Source organism: Notechis scutatus, chromosome 2, assembly GCF_049901735.1.
Source record: "Notechis scutatus isolate UNSWTSFEM ecotype Mainland chromosome 2, rNotScu1.2, whole genome shotgun sequence".
NCBI lineage: Eukaryota > Metazoa > Chordata > Lepidosauria > Squamata > Elapidae > Notechis > Notechis scutatus.
The window spans coordinates 137,420,375-137,439,634 of NC_142010.1; the positions used below are offsets into that span (position 1 = coordinate 137,420,375).

Sequence of the window (19,260 nt, forward strand, 5' to 3'; positions counted from 1 at the left end):
AGGTGCTTTTCAAAGGGCAGCTGGACTTCCTTGGTTTTCGTTCATTGAAAATGTTTTGCTTCTCATCCAATAAGCTTCTTCAGGTCAGAACTGAAACCATTTCTTGGAGGAGAAGCAAAATGTTTTCAAGGGAAAAACCCAAGAAAATTCAGCTGCCTTTTGAAAACCATCTTTGGGTTTTCTGCGGCGTCTTCCTGAAGAACAACCATGATCTGGATGATTGAGAATCTCCATAGACATTAAGCCATGGAAGAAGCAAAGGTACAAGTCAGTATGGCATCACTATGGGACCACCCTCAGAAAACTGGTGACCATCAACATAACCCATCTTTATGGGTTTAAAAGGGTCCTCTGAACTGAAGGGTTGCTCAAAATAATATAATTCGAAAATGTTTAAAGCTTTAGTGGGTAGCCTCCCACACATTCAGCTACACCAACAGATAATGTAGCTCATACTACTACTACTTTAGTAGTATTATCAATATGGAGAGGGGGAAAAAAAGATAAATTAGTAGCTTTGTATACATTTGCCTGCCTGAGTCTGACTACTGCAGAGTTCTGATTCTTTTTTTAATGCTGATTTCCATAGTTGTTTCAAACCTGCCTTTTGTCCCGATTTTATGGTTTTTCTCTGCCTCTCAGTCCCTTGCTAAAGACTTAGCTGAAGCAGAAGCTCAGTACACCCACGCCCTGCGTAGCCACTTACACAACATAGATCAACTGTTGAAACTCCAGAACTGCCGCCTGGGCTACTTAGAAGAGGATTACCAGACAGAACTGCAGGCACTGCAGAAGGAGTTTGACACAGAGAGGTAGGCCTGTGAGAAAAGAAAGAAAGGACATAGGGTTGGGATAGAGAGTCATGGGGCACTGATCTGTGAACTTCTTGATGCTCATGGGGCCATTTCCATTTCTGCCAGGAAGTTAATCATAGAACACCATGACGAGGAGAGTCTCTACCTTCAGGATGTATTGTTAGCGATGGAGCAGAACTTTGCTGAAAATGAATATGAAGCCAGACTTGACTTCCAAAGTACACGAGATGATGTCAAAAATAAGGTGTGAGTTAAGAAAGGGGAGCAAACTTGATGATATTTTCGTATTTGCTGATGAATGGGGGAATCCGATCACAATTTAGAACAGACAGATGAATCTGCAGAAAAAAAAATCTTTACATGCAGGTTTTGCATGTAATTTTGTATTAATTTTTTTCTTTAGCAAAACTGTAATGACATATTGAGAGGGCAGTCGTTACCTATGAAAATGTTCTCTTTTTCTTGTTATGGCTTTATGAAATATCTGAGAATTATATTTCTGTTATATATGGGTGTGTTGATTTAAAAAGGAAGATGCTAGTAGGAAGGACTTGGAGTTGTTTGGCAGTCATCAATCCAAGATATCCTGTCATGGTTCTAAATAGATCAGGTGCTTGATATTGGACATCACAACCTACTCTAGCTACAGTACTTCTTGTCTCTTGCTTATTAATACTAAAATCTATATTCTTTACTAGTTTGCTCTTTCTCCAGTGCATTATCATCATAGTTAAGATATACTAAATACCAAGCTAGAACACATTGGCTAGATTCGTAAATTAAACTAAGCCATAGTGTGGTTTCCATGGTTATAGTTTAGTGTGTTGTATGAATCCAATTGATGTTAATAGTAGTTTTGGGCTTAAGAAGCGTGAACCTGGTTGATTATGGCATGTTCAGTTAAACAAAACAGACTATGTTGAACCAGGCTTCTATAATCAAACTACTTGGAGGAAACTCAACAATCCTTTTGTTATTTTAAGCCGATATGTATAGTCGAATTCTGAACTATAGCTGAACTGTGCACAATCTGATTAAAGATTGTGGGTTCATATCATTGTGTGACCGTGATACATCGAAAACAACTACTATTAGGAGTGTTCATGCAACGTAAAACCATATGCTACAAACTATATTGATCAATTTTTTACAGCTTGCTTAGTATGTTTTGGGAACCAAGGCATTATAAAACATGGAGCCATTTCTGCTCTACATTATTTTCTCTCCTCTTCTAGATACTGTGGGGTACAACATGAGTCATGAGCTAAAGTTGAGGGACTATGAAATACGCTAGCAGTTTGGGACTCCAACTGATTAACTCATTATGGATGCTGCCCTTATTTCCAATACTTAGAACTGCATCACAAGCAATAAAGGGTTCTGCTAACAGGACCTGAAACAATCAAACAAATAAACCGAGTATATTTTCTTGTATCTGCAAGGAAGCTGTTTTTTTTTCCCTTGAGAAATGTCATCTGTTCAGACAGATTAAAAAGTACAGGTAGTTGGAGAACCCTAAAGCTGGCAGGGAGGGCATTGGGGAATGGTTGACCCATTTTCATTTCCTGCAGAATTTGGAGGACAAACATTACCTTCGCATACAGTTGGAAGGAAAAGTGGAAGAGCTGTGGAAGCGCTTTCAACAGGCTTTACGTAACTACACAGAAGCAACAGAGGATCGTAAATTTGCTTTTGAAGGTCTCAAGCTCAAGGATGAAAGGAGCACCCGGGAGATAGAAATGCAGATGAAGAAATTGCAGAAGTTACAGGTAAGGAATCTTCCCGAATGTGTCCGAATGAGTGACTAAAACTGCTTCAGCTCTACAGGTAATCCTCCACTTATGACTACAAGGGAGCCCAACATTTCTGTTGTTAAGTGAGGTATTTGTTAAGTGGGGTTTGCCCCCATTTTACTACCTTTCTTGCCATAGTTGTTAAGTGAATCACTGCAGTTGATAAGTTAGTCAGCCGGCTGCTAAGTGAATCTGGCTTCCCCATTGACTTTGCTTGATGGAAGGTCACAAAAGGTGATCGCAGATGACCTTGGGACACAGCCGTGGTCGTAAGTAGGAACCAATAGCCAAGCATCTGGATTTTGATCACATAAATCATGGGAATAAGACAACGGTCGTAAGTGTGAAAAATGGTTATGTCACATTTTCAGTGTCGTAACTTTTGAGCGGTCACTAAATGAACTGTTGTAAGTCAAGGACTATGTGTACTTTCACACTTTCTAACTTCAGGGAGCCCTCTCTGGGTTCAACTGTCCCTACCTTTGTACTTCTGTCCTGGCAATGGCAGAGGATTTTGTGGCATCTTTCATGCATTTCGAATGAGATACCCAAATGTCTGGACCTCATTACCACGCTGCATGAATTCAAAAGTACCTCCTAAAGTACAGTACTGTTTGGGCAACTACTTTTTGAGGATTTTTGTCCAGAGTTGCTGGTTTTCTTATTGATGAACTGCTGATCTGCTTCTACATGACCCCAAGATCCCATTGGGAAGCGGTTTGGAAACATCTCTTATCCTCAGCACCCATGCTACAAAATTAGCCATGATGCTTCAGCCTGTGGATTTCCTTGATGTTTAATAACAGTAGAGAGCCTGTCTAAAACTGCCATTTAGCTGCACTTCCAATTGCTGCTCTATTTTTCAACTTACAGCACCGGTAGAAAAACTTCCTTTTTAAACTGAGGGCCACATTTTGGATGTGGCGTGGGACTAGCGGGGGGATCCCATTCCTGTGGTAGGCAAAGCAGTAGTGGTCAGGATTGGAGCCCAAGAGGGGAGCCAAATTTGTAAGAATATCCTTTGTCCTCTTTCTCTCTCTGTTCCCTTTCTTTGCTTTCTTTTTTTTTTTCCTCCCGTTCTCTGTCATTACAAAGAATGCTCTAATGGTCTGAAAATATCTCCTCTGTGGTCACCAGGATCTTATTGCCAGCATGAAGAACAAGATTGCGCTCCACGCAAGGGAGAGTGAGGAACAAAATCGGCGTGTCCGTGATGAGAAGGAAGTGGTTTTGAAACAGCTGCAGAAGCTCAAGAGCCAGATGAACCGGGCAAGAACTAAAGCCCGTAACAATCTGGCTAAGCTGACGAAGGAAAGCAATGCAACTCTCAAGGCCTTGGAACATGTGGTGGAAAAGGTAGGCTCTTTGGAGACTACTTCACTCTTGGTTTGAGGCGATTTCCTCGCAGGGTTATGACCCAGGTGGTTAAGGCAAGGTAGGCTTTTAGAGAGTCCTTCATTTATCTCAACAAATGTCCAGCAAATGGCCCTCCAACAACTGGTAAGGTTCCACCCCCCCCACACACACTACCTTGAAGGCAGCCACCCTTAATCCCCCAAACAACAGCCCGTGCGGTACCAATCAAGTCCCCAGAGTAGGCGCACAACCACAGGGCAAGGTCCAGGGCTCCAAGTCCAGTGCACAAGACGGTGGCATTTCTCAAGGCAAAGAAAAGGTCCAAGTCAAGACACAGCGAAGCAAAGGCCCAAAGCAGTCCACAAAACAAGGGCAAGGTCCAAGACAAAAGAGCAATCTCCGTAAGCGAGGCAAGGCAAACAGCATCAGTCACGAGTCGAAGCCAGGGGAGTATGAGCCAAAGCAAACCACAATTGTTCCTGGCAAAGGCTAACTCTCCATGGCTTCTCCTTCAGTTACTCCACTCCGGGGGTTCCTGGTGAGGAGGGGTGGGGTGGCCGTCTCCCAAGTAGCCTTGCAGCCCTTCTGTGGGCTTGCCTACGCTCTCCTTGCCCTTGGAGGAGGAAGCTGTTTTCCTCATCAGAGGAGACCTGCTGCCTATCAGCACTGCTGCCTGTCAGCAGCCGACCCTACCCTGTGTCTGTGAGAGCAGGCAGTTCTCCATCTGGGTCAACTCCCTCCCCCAATGCCTGGGGGGCCTGGAACAGCATCGTCCTCAGCGTCTGGCCTCTCCAAACATGCCAAGGGAGATGTGCCATCCCTTTCGGGCGGTCCCAGTTCCAACTCCTCCTCCTCTTCCTTTGAACCGGGCTCCAGTAGGGCCGTGACACAGAGGCTCCTAAAGAAGAGATGGAAATAAAATTATGCTTAAATATATTAAGAACTGCTTAACCTATACACATAATACAGGCAATCCTTGACTTACAACTGTTTAGTGACTGTACAAAGCTACAATGGCATTGAAAAAAGGGACATTTTTTTCACATTTATTACCGCTGCAGCATTCCCATAGGTCATGTGATCGAAAGCCAGATACTTGGCAACTGACTCCTATTTATGACGGTTGCAGAGTCCTGGGGTCATGCGATCAGGTTTTGCGACCTTCTGATAAGCAGAGTCAATGGGAAGCCAGATTCACTTAACAGCCATGTTACTGACTTATCAATTGCAGGGATTAACTTTGCCGCTACAGCAAGAAAGATCATAAAATGGGGCAAAATACACTTAACAAATACCAGTGGAAAAATAGTATCTTGGACCTTTCCCCGCTCTCTACCCATCCTTGGATCGGAAGAAAGCCATATGGGTGTGACGTTGGCTGTTTTCATTGCCATTATTTAGACTAACCTTGTTCCTTGCTATCACTGATCATCTGCCTTTCTTCCAAGTAAGAATGACAAAACACGCCAGATTTTACGTGCCTTGAGATTGTCCTTGGGCAGGGTTGAAATAAGGGGAGAAATACCCGTGTTATATCAGTGCAGCTTGAGACAATGTGAGGCTATCTTATTCATGGGATGAAGATGAGACAAAAACAATATTACAAGGCCATTGCAGGAAAAAAAGAGATTGCCAAGCTGTTTTGTTCAAGAAGGAAACAAAATGGACTGTATGTGCAAGCAAGAATGTTCAGAGGCTGCCCTAAGCGCTCGGAGAACAGCGGTGTTTGGCTTTTATTGAACGTTCTTTCTTATAATATTTATATATTGCTAAATAGTTCACACTCACTCCCAGGAACATTTCCCACAAGAATCGTAACACCTGAAACCATTAAAATACCCATCATTCCTTTCCCAGCATCCAAAATCCCAGGAACATTTATCACGCAGGATGAAAGACACAGGACTCAGCCAAGCTGAAGTACCAAAGGGGAAAAAGGAACAAACTAGCTGGGATTTTCAAACTGGAGAGAAAGATGGCTGGAGATTTTTTTGCAAAAAGAAAAAAAAAAATCTCTTCTGCTGATGGATGAGAAATAGCCATGGAAATCTTGGCTCCATTTTGGGCATGTGGCTATTTTTATTCATCCTTCCTGATAGAGTCTATCGGGTCTCAGTGGGAAATGGGTAGGCAACACACTTTGAAGCATCTCTTGTTTGTCTTGAACGTCTGAAAACCTTTACAGATATTATGTAGCACAAATTCTGTCACATATTCTCGACTTGCCAAGGAACTGCTCCCACTTAAGAGTTCTTCTGTGATGAACATTTCCAAAGATTTATTTGTCACACTGACATATGCTCTCTTTAAATAAGCAATTTAGCAGCCTTAAAATTCCATGTAAGGGAAAATACGTATTAATGTGTGATGCAAATGTCTAATCTTGTCTTCATCACCTTGAGAGTTACTTTCAGATATGGAAGGATAGCCAGAAAGATAACAGCCCACCACAATAACTTTCCAAAGCCTACCCTGCTTGAATGAAGCGGAATTGAACAACCATAAATATAGCAGCTTTGAAAGCCTAATCATGAAACTTTTGGTTATTATTGAAAGTACTGGCTTAACTTTTAAAATGTTAACTGGCTTATGGCTTAGTCTATCTGAGAGACTTCTATCTTGATATCAGCCAGTTCAGAAATTTTGGCTGGCTGAAAAAACTCTTTAAGGATGCCAGGGGTGGGATTCTACCAGTTCTCACCTATTCGCTAGAACCGATTGTCAACATTCTAAGCAGTTCAGAGAACCGGTTGTTAGAAGAAATTACTGGCCTAATCCTGTAAGGAAGGCAGGAAGGAAACATTCTGGTGTTGCTTACAGAAACTGCCTCTCCATTAACCCTTATTACATTCTTGGCAGGACTGGACTTCCTATTCTCAGGAACTTCTCTGGAGTTTTTTTTTTCCTCCTTTACTGGTACTTTGCTTGTGTGAAGTGACCATTCAAAGTTACAATGGCACTGAAAAAAGTGACTTATGACCATTTTTCACACTTACGACTGTTGCAGCATCCCCACAGTCATGAGAAGCCAGGCGAGGAGATGCGTGCCTTGATGTGAGTGATGTTGAGTTGGCCACACCCAGCCAGTCACATGAACACTAAGCCATGCCTACCAGCTAAGCCACACCCACAGAACCGGTTGTTAAAAAATTTGAATCCCACCCCTGAAGGATGCTCCACTTTAAGAAGCCCATTTGTTGGGTCTGTGAGAAAGGGCTTTCTTTTGCATTGGTCCTACACTAGGTGTGAATGTATCTGTTTTCATCTTTAAAAAAAAAAGAATTCAAGGCCTTTCTCTGGAACTAGGTCATTTAATTATTAATAATATCATGCATTTAGCCTTCACCATTGACTCCCAGTGACTGCCTGGACTAATTCCTGCAGTTTTCCTGGCAAGATTTTCAGAGGTGGTTGCCATTGTCTTCTCCCAAGACCTGAGAGAGACTGACTGGGACAAGGTCACCAAACTGTCTTTGTACCTAAAATGGGACTAGAACTCATGGTCTTCCAGTTTCTAGCCTGGTGCCTTAAGCACTGCACAAACTGAGTTTCTATTAATATTAGTTGTTGTTTGAACAACAACAATACAATATTTGGATAACTATTGCCAGAGTCCATGAACATCCTAGGAAATAGAAAGAGAACGCAGATAGACAGACAGCTGATGCAATGCCAAGAGATACCTAGGAATTATAATTCCTAATTTATTACTACATTACAGGTAGTCCTCGACTTACAACCGGTTGCTTGGTGATGAATCAGAGTTACAACTGATCCAAAAAAAAGGAAACTTAGAATTGGATTTGAAATTCTGATAGTTGGGCCAACCTTGTGGTCACTACCAAGACCAAACTTTGTGTGCTTGGCAACATGGCTGCATTTATGGCTGCTTGCAATGGCCTGTGGTCACATGACAGTTTCGCTGAAAACCAGCATTTCCAGTTTTTGGCAAAACCTCGCCGGCAGCAGAGCATTGATTTGCTTAACAACCATGGCATTTACTTTGCAACTGTCGTGTTCGCTGACCAACTACCCCAAAAAGACCATTACATGGTTTCACGACCATTACAACACATAACTAATAGGCAAGCTCCATTGTTGTCATAGGTCAAAGACTGCTAAGCTCCAGCACTTTGTAAACACACTGTGCCAAAAACCTTGCGAAAACCAGGACCAATCCCTTTTTTCCCTGTTTTGCAGGCAGAGATCATTCTGCGCCTGGCTGAAATGTGCCGTAGGCTGGAGTCTGAGGAAGAGAAGGTGCTACCATTTTACCCGAACTCCCTGAACTACGAAGAACAGAAAGCAGTTGATAAGTTGGCTTTGGAAAAACCAGTTGAACCACTTGCTCAGGTGAATTATCTGAATTCAGATATGGGTGGGATGCACCTTTGTCTTCTTCGTTGCCAAATGGAAGAAATATTTCTTCAGTTTACTGTTTGGAATAATCTATCCATATGTTAAAATTAATCTGCACCTTCAGAGTTTATTGGTTGGCATTCACTGTGCCTCTCCCAGGAGGGATGATAAGATTTGAGGCAAAGACTCGTTGAAGTTAGGAGTTTCTTTTTCTGAGTTTGGCACCAGTTGCTCAGAGGGATTTTCCTTGAAACCCTAGGAAAAGAAAAAAAGAAAAAGACAGTTAAACCTCACCCTCTTTCCTGATCCTCCATTACCTATGAATCTGCTTTTCATAGGGGAAAATCTGATTCAGATGATATGATTGGGATTTGGTGCAGTTTGGCTCTCTAAGATTTGTTCAGGATTTGCCTCTGGTCTTTTAACATTTTAGTATTTTGCTTTCCCCTTGGCAAGAGCAAATTTGTCTCAAGCACAGCTTTTCATTTTGGTATTGGGCTGTTACCCACCTAAGGGAACTGGTCTTTATCATCTTTCTAGTGGTTGTATATTTCCCTCAAGGATCTCCCAATTTAGAATTGGCTTGGGAATTGCATATTTCACACCGCAGACACTGCGCTGGTGTTTTTATGTAGTCTTGAACACTCAGGAGTGGTGTGGCGGCATAGATGTGAAGCTCTTCTCTCACAGTCGGGAGGCTTTGAGCTCGATCCTAGGTAGAGGCAGATATTTCTCTCTCTGAGCACACTGAGAATATATATAACAAAACTCTGCACTGGCGATAGGAAGATCATCCGGCCATTAAAACACTCGGCTAGATCCATTCCGTGGCCCAGACTCCACCCTGGAAAGGATTATGGGGTCATTAAAAGATGATGATGAGGGTCTTGAACACTCAAAGTTGAGGTGTAGTTCCTTGCAACCAATCAAGGCTTTTCAACATTTTATAGATGATGCTGGACTACGTGGGTCTGGAGCGCTTTTGGAAAAGATACAACAAGGTGAGGCTGGAACAGCTCTCGCTAGAGCGGACTAAAGATGTACTGATGCAAGACAATTTTAAGTTGAGACATCTTCTCAAGCAGTACTTGGATGGCATCTCAGTGAATGATGAAGTCCTGAGCCAGGTCAATCCTCTGATGATCATTAACCAACCTACAACTGTCTCAGATGGGTCTCAGGCAGCACCTGCCGGAGGGTCCCAAGCCAAGCGGCCCATCTATAATGTTATAGAGGCAGCACATGAAGTTTCACATATCCTCTGAATCGGCATTTGGTGAGTTCAAGTACTTCTTTTCTACTGTGTTAACACAGCTGTTGGGCACAAAGAAGAGCCAGTCCATTCTAGTTACAGTCTAGGCTGGGCCCTTGTTAGAAAAATTCCCCAAACTGCCATTAAATAGTAACTGGTGTGTCTTGCGGCTTTTTCTTCCATGGCCAATCCAATCCAGAGGCATGTACAACAGAAGCTGAAGATATACCTCATGCCTACATGTAAACTTTGAAACACATCTGTCTCTGTGCCTTTGCAGCGTGGACATTTAATAAAGCTCTTTTTTTCCTTACCATATTCTCTTTTTCCTCTCAAACCTGTTATATGCTATGTTTAAAGTTCCCCTTTCAAGAACTTGAAATACTCTATATGAAAAGGTGGGAAGTAGGCTCCATGGATGGAATCACTACTAAGCTACTAAAGAAACCCAACAAGGAGATTATTTTGACACCTTCGCAACCAGAACACAGCCTGTGAGCCGCCAAGAAGATCTTTATTCTAAGGTCTTGTCTATTTTACAAATTATACTTGATTTATACTAATTTAATTGATGTAGTTGTCTCAGCTACAGGGCAGTAATATTAATCTCTCACTATCCTTATACGTTCTTATGATTTCGTGGGAGATGGAATGGCCATTAGACCAGTGTAAGTTTGGACTGTAATTGGGGTTAAAGGTAAAGGTTCCCTTCACACATATGTGCTAGTCATTTCCGGCTCTAGGGGACGGTATTCATCTCCGTTACAAATCCAAAGAGCCAGCACCGTCTGAAAATGTCTCCAGGGTCATATGGCCGGCATGACTAAACACCAAAGGCGCACAGACTGCTGTTACCTTCCCACCAAAGTGGTCCCTATTTTTCTACTTGCATTTTTACATGCTTTTGAACTGCTAGGTTGGCAGAAGCTGGGACAAATAACGGGAGCTCACTCCGTTACGTGGTGCTAGGGATTCAAACTGCTGAACTGCCAATCTTTCTGATTGACAAGTCTTAGCCACTGAGCCACCATGTCCCCTTTGGGGTTAGGCTACCATTTAAATCCATTGGACAAATTCCTGTCATTCTCAGGCACTTATTAAATGTACCCAAGGAATTGTAAAGCATTCTCTAACTTTAGTTATCTTTAAGTATGAATGTTTAAGTAAAATCTATCCTATAAGGGCGTATGATTAATAGATGCCCTATATAACCCCATACAGTGACTTTTTTAATTAACATGTTTAAGTCAAGTGTGCAAAAAACACTCAAAATCACTCTTCTGTGCCACTTACATGATTAAATCTTGTGCAAACTATTAGATCAGCTTCATGAATAGTCTTCTTAGAAGCTCATTGGCTAGAAGGAAGTAGTTGTGATCTCACATCTAAAGGGCAATACAATGAAGTTTATGCAATGATGGGAACCAATTCCCCATCCTTGGCCTTTTGTGCAAGAGTTATGTCTAATGAAGTTGTTTAGATACCGTGTACATGTGGGAAACAGTATGAGCACTCCCCACCTACACACACATTCCACTGGGAAACAATATTGAAAAAGATAAAGAACAACTTTATTTCTTTTTGATCTTGTTTTTCTTCTCTTCCTTGAGTTTCTTCTTAGATACTCGGGGCATCTGGGCTTTCTTGTAGAGATAGTAGCCAATCAGTCCCAGCAGTGCTGGGACAAGCACAATGCTTAGCAAGGGGAGTATATCGTTGGATAGCTTCTGCCAGTAATTGGCTCTGGAGAGCTGGATTAATTCAACTTCAAATTGCAGAACGGCATCAGCTGGAAAGAAATGAGATCTGTGAAATACACCTAAAAGATCCTAAGAGATTATACATAATACCCAATTCCACAAGGCAAACTAAACCTAGAAGTATTATTTTTGAGTTTCTATGTTTGCATGCAGTGATACTCCTGAGCTATCCTTTTTTGCATTTCCTCTTTGCCAGAGTTTTATAACACTTTTTTTCTTAAGTCCTCCCTTGGTTTACAAAATAAAAACTGCAGCACAGGTGTGGCTTTACAATATTACTTCCTAAATGCCCCCAATCAATTCCTTTCCAATCTCTCTTTTTTGGCCCAGAGATAGCATGTCCAATCAATATTACAAAGCAACAGGACTGGACATCCTTGCCCATACGGTGCTAAATATCTGGCTACCTCCAGCCCTTGTAGATTGACTGACCATTAAATAATTTCTGATATATGAATCATACCTGGTATAGCTGGGGGAGAACCTCGCTTGCCATATGCCAGGTGAGGAGGGATAATGACTCTTCGTTTCTCCCTTGCCGGAAAAGAAAATGAGTAAAGGTCAGGTGGGTACTGATAAGATACAGGTGCACAAGTTTTTTTTGTTTTAGTGGGATTTTGACAACTGAGAGAATAAGCTTTGCAGCCTTCAGCAAAGCAAGCTATGTCCTTGAGGGGAGGGGAGGAGCAGTCCTGGTAAAATCTGAGCAGACACGCTGGACCAGTTTTTCTGACTAGTTTGCCTGTTTTTATGCGTGGAGTGACATTTACATAACTGGAACACAATGTTTGAATTTGAATTCTTGAAGTTAAGGCCTAGAGCACTTTTGAATGTTAAGACGGGACCAGAAAGAATTGGCAAGAGCTTCCATTAAGGTCTGAAAGAAACCTAATGAGATTTTTTTCAATTACATTTTGTCCTCCAAACCTCTTAACGTTGTTTTGTTTTCCTCCGCACATATTCCAGTTTGTTACTCTTAATCTTCAAGCATCAGGCTAGAAACTGGGAAGAGATTCTGAGTTGTAGTCCCACCTTAGGCACAAAGCCAACTTAGGCCAGCCCCTCTCTTTCAGCTCTAGAAAGGGGCCAATGGCAAGCCACTTTTGAAATCTTACCAAGAAAACTGCAGGGATTTGTCTAGGCAATCACCAAGTGTCAAGATTGACTTGACCTGTTATCCCCCAAACCTTTATCTTTGGCCTTTACTTCATTGTGCTTGTCCTCTTTTACTTTTTATTGATTTTCTTGCAATTCGTTTAACAAATGTGAGCAATCCAGAGTTGCTGAGAGTTGGGCAGCATGTGGTTAAAATATTGATCATAGAGCTGTCAGATATTTATAGACAGGATTTGGCATTCTTATCCACCACCCATTGAGTCTTTCCCAACTACCTGGGATAGGCAGGTGCTGTTTGTTAAAGGCACTGTTGTAGGATATAAGCTGTTCCAAGCATAGCTGCTTTCAGCAGTTGACTGATGGTGATTTTGTCAATGGTATTCAAGTGGTGGTCCAGAGGGTTTGGGATGGCACAATCTTTGTTTTATTGTGATTGTTCTTGCAAACACTTTTTCAGCCTCTATTGATCCACTGCCTTTTTAGCAGCATCTCCGCTTTGATGCCCATCTCTATAATATATATATTGTTTTTCAGATGTTCAATTCCATGTACCATCATTTCTAGCAATATAGTCTCTAGTAAGGAATGCTGGCAACTGCAGCATTATATTTAAAGGGCCAGAGTTTTTCCACTGTGGTCTGAACAAGCAAATACTCTGAATGCAGACAGTACTTTTTGTGTCCCTTGGAAACTGTAGTCCATCTTGCCTTTTCACAGATAATTCAACAGAATTCAAAACAAAGAAGGCTGCAGGCTTGACCTGAGTATAGCAACTACCTATGAAGATTTCCAGTTACTTACTGGGAGTACTTACCCAACACACATATTCAGCAGACCCTGTTCTAAACCTGAATTGGGAGTAAAAAAGAACTTAATTAGAAGTCTGTTTTTCCCCTAGAACATTCAGATCTTCTATAAAAGGAGCTCTTCATATTAAAATAATAAATCTCTGTTTGGTTACCAAAACACAGGTTGAGATTAATGTATCAAACTAAAAATAATAATAGTACAGGCAGGAAAGAAAGTTGGGAGCCTAGGACAAAGAGAATGACATATATAGAACATGCCAATCACAATCTTACACAATCCCACAGATGACCACTGTAGTTAGCTTCTGCTGGAAGTCTTCTAAAAGAAAGCACAAAACCAGATTGCGGGGTCTAACACTTTTATCACTAAATATTTATTCTAATCTTCAACTGAAATTATCCTCCTACAGTTGGAAGTACGTTGAGTTTGGGTCTTCTTCATGGCCAAGTGATTTCCATTAATCCTTGAAGTAGCATAAAAAGATACCAGTGAAATTTGTGCTAACTCCTTGTCAGCTACAGGCAAGATGTCAGCAAATGCTGTTGTAGTAACTCAAGCCATACAGAACCGTTTAAGGGGAAATAAATTGGTGTATACCCTTGGCTTTATTTCCATTTCTTTCCTACCAAACACCAACATTCAACAGGAAAGCATCCACTGTCAGCATAACATTGAGTGGAATTGGGAAGGAGATGAGTTTTGCCTGATGGCTAGACCAGCAAATTTAGCCATTTGTCAAAACTTACTGTGATATAATACAAGTATTTTGCATGGATACCATTCAATGGAAGACTTTTAAGCTACAGTCAGGCCCCATTCCTTTTGATATTTCAAAAGAGCGCTAACCCCATGTCCAAAAGCAGCCTGAACAGTATTTAAAAGGTGTGGATTGGAAGCAGCAGATGTAAAGTTGTCTCCTTCGCTCCACTTCATACAGCTTCATACTGCCATCATGAGTGTGCTGAAGGGAAGGAGAATATCTGCACTAACAAGAGAATTTGAGCTAATCTCATCTCCAAAAGTCAACTGAGTGCACCACTTCAACAATTGGTAAAGTACAGTATGTCAGATTGTGTCCAGAGCAAACTCTGTGTTGGGAAGATAAGGGAGGAAATCACTACTTCAGCAATGGTACAGGTAAAGATGACTAAAAAGTTCCCAGATATAAGCTGGGGTCAAATGATGAAATCAATTTCATGAGGACACAGCAGGAAAAAGAAGTTGGTGGAGCATGTTTGTGCCATAGCCACATACAAGTGAGAAGAGACTCAAACTCTACATTTGTGGCAATTGTAAAATATGAACGGTGGCATAGTATGAAAATACTTATTTAGTGAAGAAACAGTATCAAGTATGTTTCTTTGACTAAAGATTGTTTGTGGGCACAGATTTTCTCTCTCTCCCTACTGCTTTCCTTGGTGTGTTCCTCAGCTAAACTAAGCATCTTATGATAAAGAACAGAGGTCTACCTGGAATGACTTGTCTTTTGCCCAATTCCACTTGCAATGGATCACGGGAGAGTGAGGTATCAATAATGCGACCATCTTCAAGAATACCCTGTTTTAAAAAAAATTCCTTAAATTAAGAGTACGTGTGCATATTTATAACATCAAATGACAATTAGCAATTGCCCTGTCCAAAATTGATTTGTTTTAAATCAAAAGAGTGCTGAAACCTGCAACTTTGCAAGAAATGAAATATCATTATGTTCCATGATGAAAAAGTATGGACAGCAACTTCATGTAGGGCAATTTGATTTTCTATTATACTTCAAAGCAAAAAGACTGTATGCAAGCATGGGGTACCATTTTAGCAGAAGTCATTTTTCCTCTTTTTCATAACAGCATTTCCTGCAACTTAAGAGCAGGGTAATTCAGAATAGTTTTTATTCATATTCAAAGTTACAGTATGTAATCAATTTATGAATGGCTAATTCCCACTGAAGTAAATCATGCTCCCTTTCTTTCAGAAGATGATTAGACATACTAAAAGCTGGTATGATGGTGTTCTGAGCAAAAATTACCTTTTTAAAAACATACTGATACTTGGACCACTATCTCAGTTTGGCTCGGGGCACAAAGATAGGAGGCCCCCGAGGAGTGAACTGGCCATTTTCCTGTTAGGATAAAGTATCTGAAGATGATTTCAACTCTTACTCTGTAGATCTCTGGGTAACAAGTGATAAAAAAAAATGCTTCAAAATAAAGCCAACTCCAAGGATGCACAATATGCTTTGACTAGTTGTGGCTAAAGTCCACTAGTAATTACAGTTTGTACTAACCAAGACTTCCCACATTAGCTTCAAATATCTCCACTCATAAAGAATTGCAGCAACTTAAACTAGAGGTTACCAGGCATCTTTACATAATGGCATAAAAAGAAAAGGGTATGGGCAAAATCTGCGCTACTGGACTCTGATAAGATGGGTTTCCTGCCTTCCCAGAGCAGAGACTGTTCTATTTTTAATCTTTTCATCCATTTGCCTACTTTACACCTGCCTTAGCGCCTTTAACTGGCATAGCTTTTTTGCATTAGTATTACAGACACCTCAACTCTCCCAATTCCAACAGCCACTTCCATCAGCTTTAGCTAGAAACCTTTAGAGACACAGGATTATCTACACGGCATATAGGAGAGCTGAGAAAGCTACAGCCCAGTGCTTTTCAAACTTTGCAACTTCAAGATGCGTGGACTTCAAATCCCAGATGCATTCTATTGGGGAATTCTGGGAGCTGAAAATCTTAAAAGTTGTCAAGGTTTTTTTATTTTATTTTTTTTATTTTTATCCTGCCCTTTATTTTCAACTCAAGAGGCAAACATACCCAATACTCTTCCTACTATTTTTCTCACAGCAACCCTGTGAGGTGAGTTGGGCTGCGAATGAATGACTTTATTTGAAAAACCCATCAGATGTTCCTAGAATTAAAACGTTCAAGGAATTAAAACGTTTAAGGAGTAACTTAGGCCAGATCCTATCCTGGCTCATGCAGAAATCCAAATTACACAGGTAAAAGTAAAGGTTTCCTCTGTCTATTCATGTCTGACTCTAGGGGGCAGTGCTCATCTCCATTTCCTAGCCGAGAGAGCCAGTTTGCCCAAATTCAAACCCTCTACAGGTAGTCCTCACCTTATGACCACAATTGAGCCCCAAATTTCTGTTGCTAAGTAAAACATTTGTTAAGTGAGTTTGCCCCATTTTACAACCATTCTTGCCACAGTTGGTAAGTGAACCACTGCAGTTGTTAAATTAGTCAAACTGTTCAGTGAATCTGGCTTCCACATTGACTTTGCTTGTCAGAAAGTCGCAAAAGGGAATCACGTGACCCCCGGATACTGCAAGGTCATAAATATGAGTCAACTGCCAAGTGTCTGAATTTTGATCACATGACCATGCAGCTGCTACAAAGGTGGTGAGAAAACTGGTCATGTCACTTTTTTTGCAGTGCTGTTGTGACTTGGAATGGTCACTAAACGAACTGTAGTAAGTCGAGGCTCTCCAGGCGTTAAACGGCTCTCAACTTCCACCGAACACACCCAGTGAAGGGGAGCCCGCTTCCTCTTAAGAGGACCCGCAGCTGATAAACCCAACGATCAGAGATGGTGACAGGTGTCACCCATAAGTTGGGGGACCACACATTTCCCCCCCCCCCCCTTCTATTTTACGGGGGTGTAAGGCAATATAGAAACCTATGGAATGTGATTCTCACACAATGGCCGCTACGCGTTGGGCATAAAGCCTTCCAAAACTTCCAGAGGGCCTGTGCGGTTTAAGCAGGTCACGAACTAAGCTGCCCCTCCGTTTGGGCCTCGCCCCACGCCACACGATTGGAAGGCCGCTCCCTTAAACCCGCCGGACCCTGCCCCCCTTCGCCACCACCACCCCGGGGCCTCTGGGCATCCCACAGGAAACTCTACAGAGTAGATTTTCGAGACTTCCTCCTCAATCTCGACCCGTGTTTCCGAAAGGAGAAGGTGGAGCCTTCGTAAACCCCGCCCACCTCAAGCGGGAGGAGGCTGTGCTGACGTGTTCGTGCGGCTTGGCTTGGCTTCCCGGCGACGCGCCTCTCGTCCCCGCCCCGCTCCCGCTTTACTCACTGTGTAGTGGATGTCCACAGTGTCGCCTGTCGCCGAGCGCTCGGTGCAGCCTTCAGGAGACGCCACCTGCGGAGGAGAAAAAGCGAGAGAAGATGGGGGTGGGGGTTGTGGGGCTGCCGGCCGGGCGGCCGGCTGCTCGTCCTCTCTCTCTCTCCTCGGTTGGTTAAGGCTTCGCGGGGACCGCAGCTTTCCTCCTGGAAACGCGCGCGTCCAGACGCTCCGTCCCGAGAGGGTTCTTCTCCTTTTGCCCTCCCCAATTCGCCCGCGAGGCGAAGCATTCGCACGCGAGGGGGAGCCTGGACCTGCTGCCGGGCTAGGCAAAGGCGTCCTCTCGCCTCGAGCTGTCATTTTAAGCAGCCGGAGGCCCCGAGGCGTGCCGGCTCCTGACCGCAAAGTAGCGGAGTAGCAGCAGCAGCAGCAGCAGCAGCGGGCGCGAACGGCGCGTCGGCGCCTTGCAAAGCCAGGCGCACCCCGCACACTTACCAGGGTTTCAATCTGGAGCGGAGGAGTTTCGCTTTTGCTCGCCTGTTCCTGGCCTCTCGTCCCACAGCTCAGGAGGAGGAGGAGGAGGGAGAGGCTGACACGGAGCCGAAGTAACATAGCGAGGGGAGACGGAGGCGGCTGCTGAGGGGGGGGGCGGGCAACAGAAAGAACGAGCAACTACTACCGGGCTTATACCTCAAGGCTAAGGGTGCCTCCTGGCGCCGCCCCTTGCTGCCCGCTTTCCCGCCCCAGAGGGAGGAGAGAGCAAGCGGGGCCCTCCTCGCAAGAGGGCGCGAGAGGGGAGACGGGGGCTTTGGGCCCTACCTGCATCCAAGAAGTAGTCCTGACTTTTTGTACTACCTGTGGATCCTGAAAATGAGGTGGATTAACAGCGGGATGGGCCTGGGCCTTATGACAGAAGAGCCATCTCTTAGAAAGTGAATGAAAGTTGTGCCGGGCAAACATTTTTGCCTATTGCACAAATGGTATCTATATCAAAAAAATTTTTTTTTCAATTCTCGGAGTTGAAGTCCTTGGCCATTTTAAGATGCTGTGGACTTCAACTCCCAGAATTATTGGCTGTGGAGTTCAGGGAGCTGAAGTGCTACACCTCTTAAAAGTTGCCAACGTTGAAAATATCTGGTAACTAGGTTGGCACAAACGGTATACACTTTGGAAATGTATAAAGAAAAGGTACCAGTGGAAAGAGGAAACTGGCTGTGGATAATAATTACAGGAAAAAGTCACTCTGTGTATTATCAAAAACATTCTTTGTGATTTACAAGTACATAGCTTTGATGCCGGAGAAACAAGCTCTTAACGATGAGCTTGTACAAGAATAAGAAATGATTTACTTTATAGAATAGAACACAATTGTTTGGATTCACACAACACGCTAAACCAGGGGTGGACATCCTAGTGGCCCTGTGGCAATGTATAGTTATTGATCCCATACTTTGTGGCCCCAGATGTTATTTCCAGGGTTTCCAAAAATAGATAGCATAGTTGTTCGTTTATCAAATATATGTAACTGCCATCTCATGTATGTAACTCTGTATCATGTACACAATCTAAATAAAGCAATTAAAACCTTAAAAAATATTAAAAACAAATATATAAACCAAGCCATGGGAAGAGTTCCCTCAAGAACTTTCATACAAAACAGTCAATTTATGTGGTTCCTATTTCCATGGGATCCCTTGATTGACAGAACCAAGTTTTAGGGGATTTCTGAAATAGGATTGGAGCTTCTGGGGGAGGGGTGATGTTTCAAAGGGCAGGTGAAACGGGAGAGAAGGTTTGCCTCCTGGGCCTTATCACGGATGGAGCTCTTCAGCGGACGAGACCCATAAAGGGCCCTTCCTGCTGGACTTGGCAAGACAGGTAGATGTAACAGAGGAGAGAGAGTCCCTCAAATAACC

At 42.8% G+C, this 19,260-nt stretch overlaps 2 protein-coding genes across 6 annotated transcripts in view; one reads left to right on the top strand and one right to left on the bottom strand.

Annotated features, from left to right (window-relative positions):
• DRC2 (dynein regulatory complex subunit 2) overlaps positions 1-9,888 on the top strand; it is a 39,729-nt gene extending 29,841 nt beyond the window's left edge. For 2 of the 4 annotated variants that reach the window (XM_087956332.1, XM_087956333.1), the window contains exons 4-9: positions 643-812; positions 921-1,059; positions 2,387-2,584; positions 3,746-3,964; positions 8,165-8,317; positions 9,274-9,888. In XM_087956332.1, the coding sequence (XP_087812458.1) occupies positions 643-812; positions 921-1,059; positions 2,387-2,584; positions 3,746-3,964; positions 8,165-8,317; positions 9,274-9,588 (1,194 nt within the window). In that variant the 3' untranslated portion in view covers positions 9,589-9,888. The remainder of the gene's footprint in view (positions 1-642; positions 813-920; positions 1,060-2,386; positions 2,585-3,745; positions 3,965-8,164; positions 8,318-9,273) is intronic. The other 2 variants (XM_026677389.2, XM_087956334.1) reach the window with 2 other exon arrangements.
• Positions 9,889-11,124: 1,236 nt separating this feature from the next.
• Positions 11,125-18,067, bottom strand: FKBP11 (FKBP prolyl isomerase 11). Of its 2 annotated transcripts, XM_087956336.1 has the most exons (7): positions 17,840-18,049; positions 17,357-17,422; positions 15,285-15,428; positions 14,731-14,818; positions 13,266-13,299; positions 11,799-11,869; positions 11,125-11,364 (listed from the first exon to the last, which is right to left on the bottom strand). In XM_087956336.1, exons 5-7 carry the CDS (start codon positions 13,274-13,276, stop codon positions 11,147-11,149), a joined length of 300 nt encoding a protein of 99 aa, XP_087812462.1. In that variant the 5' UTR covers positions 13,277-13,299; positions 14,731-14,818; positions 15,285-15,428; positions 17,357-17,422; positions 17,840-18,049; the 3' UTR covers positions 11,125-11,146. The 2 variants fall into 2 exon arrangements, with proteins under 2 accessions (XP_087812462.1, XP_026533147.2); XM_026677362.2 differs by lacking the exon at positions 15,285-15,428 and having other exon boundaries at positions 17,840-18,067.
• Positions 18,068-19,260: the final 1,193 nt, after the last annotated feature.